A 12,929-nucleotide genomic window follows, 5' to 3' on the forward strand; every position below is an offset into this window, starting at 1 on the left:
AGTACCTGTTGTCAACAATTGCTGAAAGCACCAACTTTGTCCTAACTATGTTCAGTAAGTTATGTTTGCATGAGCTCTGGAGACATGATTTATGCAACATCAACAAGTACAGCAAAACTTGTCTCAATTCATGAGCCCCTTATAGTATTTTCTCTCCCTTGCCCAGTTGTGGAGGAGAGGGTAGAGTGGCATCCAGGCAGGGGCAGCCTGCAACAATATGGTTGTCAATCTGACAGTCAGTAAGAGAGAAAAAGATATAAACCTGCCAAAAAATTACTACAGATCATATAACCTTGTAAAGACAGAAGCAACAGGCAAAATATTTCTTCTCAAAACTGAAAAAATATTTTTATGTGAATGCAACAGTATTATGAATGTAACTACAATAAGTATGGTGCTATTTCAAAGGTTAAGGAATGATATTCTCTTATTTATATGACCAGAGCTTCTAATTTATTTGATAGTTAATAGAATCTAATTTATCCATAAATATGTGTTTTCACACGGACACAGTCTACACATTCTAGTGGGGACATGTATGAAACATACATTCTCCTAAGTGTTTCACATAAAATGTAGAGAATAAGTAACAGAAGTATAGTGTTTTTAGAATTTTAGAACTATTGTTCTAAATATTTCTCAAAACAGAATAAATTTAAGTGGGGCAAGGTTTGTATTTTATGACCATGTGAAGAAGTGATTTAATTAGTGAAAATCCAATCTTCCATTAAATAAATTTACCCCAAAATATTTAGCAGTGAACCATGTGCTCAGTATATCATGAGAAACTGAATAAAAAGGTAAGTTGCCTGTGTGTTGGATTAAAAAATAGTATTATAGAATTACATTGTCACACTCTTTTATTTGAGAAGCACCTTGTGACAGCTTCAAAGCATTTACTGAAAGTTTACTGATATTTACTGAACTTTATTGATAATAAAACGCATTTGAAAATGAACGACACACATAACTGAGTTGAACAGTTATCATTTTCACTATTTACAAATATTCACATGTCATTTATCTACACACACACAAAAAAAATATGTTGATAGGACTTTTGGACAATTTTAGAACTATATAAAAGGCAAAAAAAATCCTTTGGACTGCATCTTGCACACTGCATTGAAGTAGTATATCTTTTTTCAGGTAAAGTATCAGCTGAGAAGCTGCACCTACCATCAGAGAAGCTTCTATTAAAGAAGTTTAAAAGTTAGCTTTACTGTATGAGCTATACAAGAAAAGTAAAAAAATAATAGCTTGTCTTGTTTCTACTGGCTATACTCAACTAATTGTCATTATACAGGCAACTGAAATTTCAAGCCCAAATTTTTATTACATCGATCAGTTGAGAGGAATATGGAGATCATCCTAGAAGCTTGCCAGAAATTCATTTTTGGGGGACTGGGAAGCTATTAATTCTTAAGGTAATTAATTTATCTTTGTTTACTTGAAATTAACATAAATAAGTATTTAAAAATATTGTCATATTTCGTCACATTCCCAAATTTATATTATTCTGATAGAGGCTAGCATTTAAATCGAGTAATGCTTAAGCCACTTGTGCAAAACCAAGCATTTAGCACCATTTGAGATGCCACAGGGTGTCTAAGAATCCACACAGAGCCCAGAAATATAGTACTGGATTTATAAAGGAATGTTTCTAGAAAAATTGCTTAGAGCCAGGCAGCATGATAATCCATGGAACTTCTCAAATTAGCACACAGGTTTGCTCCTATGTGCTAGGAAGTGTTCCAGATCTTCATTGCCTATAGTGACAGGTTAGGAATCTAGCTGATGTGGAGGAACTGGCATACAAAGGTGAATAAGAAACCGAATCATACCTTCAGTTTTTTCAGATTCCAGTTATAATCTCCTGATAGGCAAATATTTACAAATTATTGACAGAATTCACACACATCCTTAGGATTTACCCCAGATGAATAGGTAGGAACCAGTCTTAAAAGCCTACAACTCTACTCAGGTGTGAGTTTTTATCAGCTGCACTTGTTTAGTGACACCAGAAACAGAGAACTGAGAAAGTTTCTCATTTCATATTATCAATCACACCGCTCTCCAAGACAAATTTAAAGACTGACTGACATAGAATGATACTCTCCATTTTTGTAAGCAAAGGAACCTTCAGTTCTTTCCTCTAGCTCAATATATGTTGAAAAGGTCAGAACTTAATGAACCTGACAATTGCTTGGTTAATTGCGGTGTTTTAGTAGTCAAAAGAAATACCTCTTTGCCAAATGCCAGCTGAATTGTGGAAGAGATTTACAAGTTTACACGATCATGTCAGTTATCTAAGCTAAGATTTAAAGTGTTTCTACTCAATTATTACATGCAAATTCATATACATTTTTAAGATCATCTACAGTCAGATGTAATGTGTGCATTCTAAGGGGATTTAGAGGCTCAGTGGTTCCTACAGTTTACCTACAGCATCTCTGTATAAATAAGAAGAGAACTCACATGGATCTGTTTACTTTCTCTCCAGTGGCTTACACAGTATTTAAGCACTTCATTTTATAAGGACTGTATTGTTTCTGCTCCTGGGCAAGAAATCTAATTTAGATGCCTATAACAGATTCACTGGATCTGAGCTACAGTGTTTTAATACTCAAAGACTATGCATTATCCTACTGATGTGATTTGCAAGCCTCTGAAAGTAATATTATTAAGTGTTACAGAGGAAAAGACAATATCTCTGCCTTACTCTATGCTATTTTTTAACTTTCCTAGTTAAACCAGTGATCTACAGTTACAGGCAGAGGCAGATAACAGCCCTTATTAACCCAGCACACGGTGGAATAAAAGTTAGTTTAAGCATTTCTCGAAGGAAATATTTGTGCTCTTTTCACCATGCACATTTTTGCTTAAAAACACTAAACATCCTCATCTTTACGTTCATGCTATTCTAGATACTCAGTATTGTGTTAACTTCTCTCTCTTGTAAATTCCTTCAGCAACCCGGGTATCATTAGCAACTTCTCACACTCATAAAAATAATGTTTTGCTTAACAGAAGCTGCACACATTCTTGGCTCATGCTGTAGCATCAGCATTAACAGATACATTACACGGTGTTCTGACAAATAGCAGAAACCAGCTTTTCATCTTAGTAAACGTGATTACATCATTAGTAATCAAAATAGGCAGAGGCTCAACTGTGCTGCTGCATTGCATTGAATGTTTCACAGTACAGCTTGAGTCAGGGAATAGGAGATACAAACATAGAATAAACTATTGTGTTTTGGGAAAGGTGGAAAGAAAGATAAGGAGAATTCAGTGACATAGATAGTATCTCTTCTACTCCATTTGCTTTCATGGCCAGAAGTTAATGTTTCAGCTTCAGCTTTGGCAAGGTTAGACTTTTGCCTATATACAATTAGTGAGGATTTAGATGAACTGTTTTGCTCCTTGAGAGATGGGAATGGCAATCACTATATCACATGTCATCAGGGAACTAGGTGAGAACACCTTCAATTGTTCTAACTATACTTTAATGGATACATCTTTCCACAACTATAGGTTTTCACTTCTAAGAAAAGGGTTCCTAACTGCATTCTACTATAAAATAATTAAATAAATTCATATGTATATTTGTATGTCCATGGATATGTGTATGTGTAATGTACATTCATGCACTGAGATGCTGTGGGCCACCCAGCTGGAAAGCAGCTTGGCAGAGCAGGGGCCAGCACTGATTCCTTGTCTCAAAGAAGGCAGGTGATATCTGAAGCTGCATTAGACGAAGTATTGCCAGTAAGTCAAGGAGAGTGATTCTTCCCATAGTCTCAGCACTGGTGAGGTGAAATCAGGAGAGCTGTGCCCAATTCTAGACTCCTCAGTACAACAGAAACATGAACGCACTATAGAGAATATAATGAAGGCTCAGAAGGATGATGAAAGGAGTGGAGCACCTCTCCTATGAGGGAAGACTGAGAGAGCTGGGTCAGCTCATCCCAGAAAAGAGGAGACTTTGGAAAGTCTAACTAATGTTCATAAATACCTAAGGAGAAGGTGCATAGAAGAGAGATCCAGGCTCTTTTCAGTGATGCCCAGAGAACCAGAGTCAATGGGCACAAAGTGAAACGCAGGAGGTTTCCTCTGAACATCAGGAAACACTTTTATACTGTTAGGCTGACGAAGCACTGGCAGAATCCTTGGAATTACTTAGAACTGTTTAGATACAGTCCAGTGCAAATGGCTCCAGGTTATCACTGCTTGAGCAGAAGTGTTGGACCAGAGGTTATTCAGAGGTCCCTTCCAACCTCAGATATTCTGTCATTTTGATTCTGTGATTATGTATATGTTTATCATATCACATAAAAAAAAAGACATACCTAGACACACACACACGCACACACACACACACACACACACACACACACACACACACACCTGTATATAAACTGTTTGTAGTATTTCTGTATTGTTTTGCATGCACTAATTTTGATGGGTTTTTTTAACATTAAAAGAGTTTCTTTAAAATGCATTCAAAAATCGAAAATTTATGACAACAGCAGCACCATATAGCCAACAAAATAGTTTCTTATACTTTGTAAACAACTGACAAAAGGTCCTCTAAAATCCAGGTTTTGTGTATTTCTTAACTTGTTTGTTAACTTTGTAAAGAATGCTATCGAAAGTCACAGGAAAAATATTTGATAAACTTGTAAATTAACAACTCAAATAAATAATCTAAAATACTTCAGCATTAACAAGGTTTCAGGATGTCACCAAATTTTTCATCTCCCCAAATCTCTTAAGAATGAAAATGGGCATAAATTATGTGTTTTGTATAGATCAACATAAAATATCTGAAACATCTATTGAAAGCTGTTCTTATTATAATATTATCTATTATTCAATATTGCCTATTACCTATATTATTACATATTATAATGTGAAATAAATTCTTATGTTAGCCAAGCCACCAATCTTTCTTTTTTGACTTGAATGAAAAACTACGAACCATTTTAGTTTAGAAGATGGTTCCAGGCAAATCAAAGAAGAAAAAAAGTTTCTATGGCAACATTGCAGTTTCTATTTCATTTTCAGCTTCATGATAGTTTCCATTTAGAGTGTTAATATTGGCTTGCCTTCTCCTAAATTTATCTACTGGATTATGAATTACATTGTTTGGTATTGTACTACTAAGTCTGACTACATTGCCAATATAATTACTGTACCTTAAGAGTCAAATGAGGTATCATTTTCCAGTGTGTTAATAATTTCTGCATCTTTTTAATGTGAATTTGAAACTAAGGAATGTAAATAGTTTTGTGGTTTTTGTTTTGTTTTGTTTTCCAAAGGTCCAATGATTAGCTGCTGATTTTGACCTGGTTTCTTTCCAGAGAGCTCTTCACTTAATTTTCAGTGCAATGAAAATGACAGAGGGTTTTATTTGATACCTATTTAAGTATAAACTAGAGCAGGAAAAAAAATACCCTTTTGGTAATAAAAAGAAAATTTTCACTTTCACTTCTCAATATTGTTTTGCTGAAATTCTGTTATCTCTTAATTCTAATTTTAAAAATACCTCGCTTCTTTAGCATTATAGTTGCTACATTTTTGATGCAGTTTTCAATAACAGACCAGCACCAGTGTATATGACTTAATTTCCAGATTAAATAGAACAGAAAGTTCAGACGAATTGCCAGTATATTACTGTAAAACATTTCTTTCTACATTTCCTTATAAGCAGATTTTAAACCTTTTTTTTTTCACGTACACAACTCCCTAGTCACCTACCTCTTTGCTATATAAATGCAGCTCAGCAATAGCTAAAACATGTGTTACTAGCACTGTAACAGAGACTGAAATGTTTAATGGCTTAAACATTGTTAAAATCATTGGAGGACTTTTGTCCACTATAGAAAACTGCAACGATCCAGCTGTTCATCTGTGACTATCAAAACCCACATCTTCCCAAATATGCCTACTAACCAGAATTTGGACTGTGAGTGGAACTTGGGATAAGATAAAGGGGGTACTCCAGAAGTGAAACTGGAAGAGAGACTGGCATGTTGGTGGCTCAAACAATCAGGGACGAGCTGCCCATGTTCAAAGCAACCTCCCAGGTGCAGTGGGAGAGCAAACCTGACTCCTCAGGCTACAGCTGGTGTCGAACCAGGTAAGGACAGAGGCAAATCCTGCCAGGCAAAGAACTGTCTCTTTGTCCTTACTCAAGTGACCCAGCTGTGATAACTCCCCTTTGGGGAAGTATTGGGGCATTCACACGTAGCCTGAAGGTATCAATCTCTGCTGCTGGGCCATAATGGGTCTTAATGGATTCAAATTCATTGCTGTAATAGGCAGCTGTATCTTAGAAGGTGTCAAAGACTCCTGAAGTGTCCCATGATCCCCATTACATCATCCAGCTGAAATTCCCCACTCCAAGGGAGGTACCTGGACTTCCCTACCTGAGCTAATATAAACCAAATAGCTTTTGTGTGCTGTGGATTTACTCCATAACCTGGTGATCCAGTCTGAAATGTTCACTTAACAAAGATGGTAACCATCACTTCAACAGACATCAAAAATCCCAAACAAGTCTCATCTTGAGGCCTACATGTGGTGAGGTCTTTCTACTCTTATCCTTTCCTTCCCTTTCTTATACATTTTCTTAAGCGATATTTTAATGCTCTTACGTTGTAAATAGCTACATACCTGTTTTTCTGTGCAACCAAATTGTTCTACAATAAAGCCTACATGTGTGTGTTTAAAAACACCAGTCATTCAGTGTTGTTTCACTCTGACCTGCCCCAAGGGATCCATTAACAGGGTGGGTTACTCTCACCTTCTCTTTCATCAATAAGTGCATAGCACAGAACATTATCAGCTGCCATGAAGAAAGTTAACTTCACTCCAGCCAGGCCCAGTACACTAACTGAAAGGAAAATGATTGATTGTATGGAATTACAGAAAAGAATTCCTACTTAGTTCTCTGGGGAAAAAGAAAAGAAAACAAACAAACAAATGAACAAACAAAAAACCCACAAAAAACTAATCAAACAAAACCAAATAAACAAACAAACAAACAACAAAAAAAAACCCCCCAAAACCAAACAAAAAAAAAGAGGACCTGAAGCCTGAATCACAGATTCATAGAAGCTTTCATAGGAGTGGAGATCCAAATGCTCACCAGTGGTCAATTAGGTCAACTCACTCAAATCAGGGCTTCTGCCAACACTGGATTTAGTGATCTGGTCTAGCTAATTCATTCAGCAAAACCTTCAATGAAGAAGGTCACTTAACCCTTGAAAAAACTGCTGCATTTTTTCACTGCATTCCAAGTGATTCCTCCCCAAGCCTATGTCCAATCTGAACTGTCCATGCTAAGTTAGAGAGTTTGTCTCTTCTTACATTTTATGGTGTGCTCAAGAATGTGGTTCCATGATCTTACCTTCACGTTTCACATTGCTATTAGGTCATCACTTAGGCTCCTTTTCCCTAGACAGAACAACATCACTTCTTCTGCTTCTCCTTTCCTAGATATACCATCTTGGTAGCCCACCCTTGGACCTTCTCCAATTTGTTCCTATGCCTTTCAAATCCTGGAGTATAAAATTGGAAACAATAGTGTGGGTGCAGCCTTAGCAGCACCAGGTATTATGGGAATAATAACCTCATATTGCCTGGAGACATAATTTTTTGTGTTGTAGAACAATATAGAGTTTTCTTAATTCATATTGTTGACTCATCCTCAGGCTGGTATCTGTCATAAACCCTATGTGTTTGGGGTTTTTTGTTGTTGGTTGGTTTGTTCTGTTTAGGTTTTGTTGATCTTTCTGAGCATATTTATTATTCTCCCTGTTTTTTCTAAGTATGTTATGAAATCTGCAGTTACTTCTCTCCAGCTTCACAACTCTGCCCTTCTTGTGAATGTGTTGGCCCAATCCTCAAGTTTATTAAGACCACCCTGGGTGAAAGGTTACCACTCATTTTTTTCTGATTCTGAACAGGTTTGCTTTTAAACACAGAGTATTCAGAAGTTGCAGATTATAAACTGATGAGAGTTTTCACAAGGACACAATAACGATGATGTTTTTGTTGTTATGACGATGGTGATTACATAATTTAAAAAATACCTGAGGTGGAAGGAGGGGTAATCTGATATAAGCAAGCAGCATACTTAGGTCATTGCATCGCCTCTGCATATCATATTTCACCCACATCATTAAGGCATGGAAAATGGTCTCTTCATCAGGAACATTCACATCATCACTGGCAAGAAGTTTATGGAGCTCTTCGGCAGGCAGAAGTAAAAATTCTTGATTTCTTATAACTTCCATTATATTCTCCTGAGAATAAAAAAGTATTTCAGATTCAGTAATACTGCAAGAAAACAAAAATAACCATTACAGCTAATAAGCCATAGGATTAGTCAATATCTGCCATACCCAGATATGGGTATGATCTGCCATATCCTTGCAGCTCATGAGAAAAACAAAACATAAATTAATAGAGTTCAACAGCTCTAGCTGCAATTCATATGTAAAAATATTTCAAAAACAATAAGAGGGATTATATGGTAATATCATAATTAAAAATTGTCAGAATTACTACAGGCAACTGTTTTGTAATTTTTACAAACTCAGTCGTAACTGAGCATATGAAATATATTGTAAGTCTTTATATGCACATACTACATTTTCCTGGGTATTTTCACTGTCTTCCTTTCACTATTTCTTAAGTAACTTGTCAGTCATATAGAGTTATGAATATCTAGATTTCTCTCTACACATATGACAAGACTGGGGGGAAGATCAACATCATGAATTAAGGACTATTTTTTTTACGTTGTTCAGAACAGATCTTTAATATCCAGTTATTATGCAAACAGTTTATAGCAATTATGATCTCACAGTATTGAGAACTATTATACTGTTGTGGTTTAGGAATAGTGTTCCCCAGTTCAGTGCCCCCAGTACAACTTTCCAAACTGCTGACACTCTCTTGCTCCCCTGCTTTTCCTCTCACCCACTGTGGTGGGCTGGAGAGAAAAGCTGGAGGCACAAAAGGTAAAGGTCACTGGTCGAGATAGGAACAATTTATTGGAAACAGCAATGAGGTAAGGACACAAACAATAACAGCAATAATACTAATGGCAGAGGGTACAAGAAAGAAAAGGATTCACACAGAACACAGCCCCCACACCTCCTCCCCCATTCCCTACAGCCAATGCCAGAAGGATCCCTCTGTCACATTTACTAGACCAGAAAGAACCCCTTCCCCTTGGAAGGGACCTTTCCCTCCCACTCCTGGCAATGACATAAGGTTTTACAGACCTTTTTACTGCAAAAAAAAAATTAACCTTATCCTGGACAGAACCAGGACAAATAAAAATAGGAATAACTAAAAAAACCCCTAAAACATCCCCTCCCATAAACTACATAAAACATATAAACAAACAAACAAACAAAAAAATTGCATTTAGTTGTCTGAATCCTAAGGACTGAATTAAGCACTTCCTGAGCTACCTACTCTTCATCAACAAGACACAGTAGAATCACAATTCTACAGATATTTTTTTCCAAACATTCTTTTTAGGGTGCTTCTTCTCTGTGGAAAATTGTAAATATGTTTTCATTTTCTCAATCCATAGAAAATTATAAGAAGAAAGTGAAGTAATTGAAGACTGGAGGCACAAGAGAAAAAGAACTAAATCTTTATATAAACTGCAAATGTAAAAAGCAATATTGGGAACAGTAAATTGCAACATCTAATAGATGAATAATAATAATGAATTTCGTTGTGTTGTTTTGGATAGAATTTTTAAGATGAGAAGTTGGGAAAGAATGACAAAACATCAGTCAAGGACTTAAATGTAAGAATATCAAAACTGAGGGAAGTGGGTAATTCTACTGCTATACCCATGAGATTCAGTTTTTAGTACATCAAAATCCAATCAATGCTGCCTATAATTGCTTGTTTGTGTCTGGACTTTTAACTCTACATATAAGATGCTGACACAACAGAAAATCAAAGATTTATATGTGGTCATGGACAATATTAACCATGCTGTTAAGCTACCTTAACATAATTGTTAATTGGATCAAAACATGACTCAGTTCTTTGTGAAATTACTACATTAAATGTCAATAGGTCCCTAAAAATGTAGATTTTTGTGGAATGAGGTTTTAAACCATTACCTCCTGATAAAGTCTAAATTGTGTGCCTAGAATATTTTAGAATAGCTTGGAAATGTGAGGGAACTAGTTTGTAGGCAGGCACTTAACCATAAGCTGGCTTAATTCATTTTAATTATAAAGTCATAAAATTTCATTGCACTTCTCAATAAAATGATTTATAAGACAAAGTTTAATTAAGCCTGGTTCACCTGACATTAAATCCCATTATGAAAAAAAATATAACTCTACCTCTTAATAGGAACCAACATCAAACTTTGCAAATAGCATATTAATCCAAAGACCTAATATTATAGAGAAGCATTGTGATGGTGGAACACATTTCATGAACTAACAGAACTTAATTTATTAAGAATAACATTCTAAGCAGGAGCTTTGACTTCAGAACAATAATTTTAGATTTGATTAAGGTTTTTTTGGTCATCTTTAATTGTTTTTTATCTGCATACACGCTTAAAGAAAAATTATTCTAGCCTCTGTATTGATTGCAGAATCAAAAAAAGTTTTCAGACAAAACATATAAGCTCAAATCTCTTTTTCTAAACATCTGGACTTACATAAATTTCATGTTACTTGGGCATGAGCATTGCAGAAAGTAAAAGGTATATATTATGTTTTATATATATTATAAATATACCATATATACTCATATATATAATATAAATATCATATATATAATTCTGATTTATATTTAAAAACTGGGGTTTTAATCTTCAGAGGTAAAAACTCTCTTCTTCAACTTATTAGCATTTCCTGAACTTAATAATGAATGTTAAATCTTCCTAGATAACATTTTAATTCCTTGAGATTAATTTCACTTGGAGCAGCAAGGCATGTTTCAATGGCTAGATGTTTTACCACAACAGAAATAATTTCTTATATGCTAATTGTGGAAAAATATCCACCTTTTTTTTTTTTTTTTTTTTTTTTTTTAATGTGACTAGTCTTGATTTTTGCACTTTAGGGAACAGGATACAACAGGTGTCTGTGACATCTTTTCAGGATACATTAAATAAATTTTTAATTCTCCAAAGATTAAGCTGCAAGATAGGAATTGAGATACACAGTTATGGAATCACAGAATCATTACAGCTGGAGAAGACTTAAGATCATCCAGTTAAACTATTAACCTAACACTGGCATCTTCGCTACTAAACCATGTCCCAAGTACCACATGTAGATGTTTTCTGAATACTTTCAAGGATGTTGATTCCACACTATGATCACCCTTTCAGTGAAAAAATTTTTCCTAATATCCAATTGCATTTTTCCTTGGCACAAGTGGAGGCCATTTCCTCTCATCCTGTTCCAGTGAAGTGCTTTCAGGAATGCCTAGGTCCTCATGGGCACATAAACCTTTATTATGAGAACAAGGGTACTGAACCTTTAAGCACGCTGAAGATTATGTGACAGAGTTCTATGAGTCTCCAGAACCTGCAGTTTTTGACTCTAACACTTCAAGAGGCTTTGTAGATTGGTCTTCACTATCTTGTAAGTCTCATAAGATGCACTGGGCAGGTTCTGCATGCATCATTCACACAGCTTTTCCATGTTTTAATTCAGTGGAGTAGTAGATTTTTGCTTTTCATTCAGGAAATGTAACTTACAGTAGAAAGTATGAAAGTCTCTGAACCTGCTCGGATGAAGCTGTGTCACTTGACTGCTCTTCCACTTTCTCAAAAGGACCATGCAGTAACCATTGCTGTGGGGTTATATCATTTCAGTGGTAGAGCTGTTTCACTTTTAAACCTTTTTAGCAGTACACAAGGTTAGCATTAAATAATAATTAAATAATGAAGTAAATAAATAATTAAATTATGTAAGTAAATATATTAATGTATTAAATGTATTAAATAATGTAATTAAATAATGTGAGCAAATAATTAAATAATGAAGTATTAGAAGAATAGAACTGTGTAGACAAAACATATATATATTTAAAGTTAGATAAGCAATCGCCAAAGTATCTAATAGATTGTGCATCATAGGAACAGAAAGGCTCTAGTAAAATTAAATTATTACCAAATGGAATTTAATACCATATATCTTTATAATGATGTCACCAACACAATTGAATTAGATTTTTTTAATGTTAACTTGTAACGATTATTATTCCACACAGAATCAAATTATCTTGCAAAAGCTAGTTTTCATTGATGTGTATTTCATTCATGTATCAGTTATAATGAAGAATCAGAAAAATATTAAATAATTTCATATGTTGACAAAGAATGTCATATTCTGAGAGTGCTCTTCAGAACTTGCTACATCACAGTTACCAAGGAAGTAAAATGCTTAGCAGGTGTTTTGAATGTTTCTGGTCTTATTTAAAATATTTTATATTTTTGTGATTTGGATGCTGTGACATTAACAATTAAAAAATTAAAGTCATATAAACTAATGCCAAAAAGTAGATATCCATATACTAGGCTTTCACTTAGTACATCACTAATGTCCATACTATTTTAAATTCATATTAGTTTTAGTTTAGAACTTAAGTTGTCATGAGAACATCTAAATAAATGAATAAATAGTTCATATGATTTTCATATTAAATCATATTGGTAGTATGCTTTCTGAGGTGATAAGACATGAAAGAAAATTTAAGATTTTGGTCAATTCCCAAGTTATTTCAGTCTGGAATTATTGCTGCTGTGTTACATTTAATTCACATATCTTATTTTTATGCCCTGTTTTCTGCATCAGCTGTGTATCATATAATACTACACCCCCTTTACAATACTGTGTAACTTCTTCCCTAAGGAGA

General features: G+C 34.8%; 1 protein-coding gene across 1 annotated transcript in view; it reads right to left on the reverse strand.

Annotated features, from left to right (window-relative positions):
• Positions 1-12,929, reverse strand: part of KLHL1 (kelch like family member 1) — a 183,932-nt gene that overhangs the window by 64,866 nt on the left and 106,137 nt on the right. The window contains exon 5 of the mRNA XM_014895354.2: positions 8,102-8,314. Within this exon, the coding sequence (XP_014750840.1) occupies positions 8,102-8,314 (213 nt within the window). The remainder of the gene's footprint in view (positions 1-8,101; positions 8,315-12,929) is intronic.

The sequence above is a fragment of the Sturnus vulgaris genome, chromosome 2 (assembly GCF_052056855.1).
Source record: "Sturnus vulgaris isolate bStuVul1 chromosome 2, bStuVul1.hap1, whole genome shotgun sequence".
Classification (NCBI taxonomy): domain Eukaryota; kingdom Metazoa; phylum Chordata; class Aves; order Passeriformes; family Sturnidae; genus Sturnus; species Sturnus vulgaris.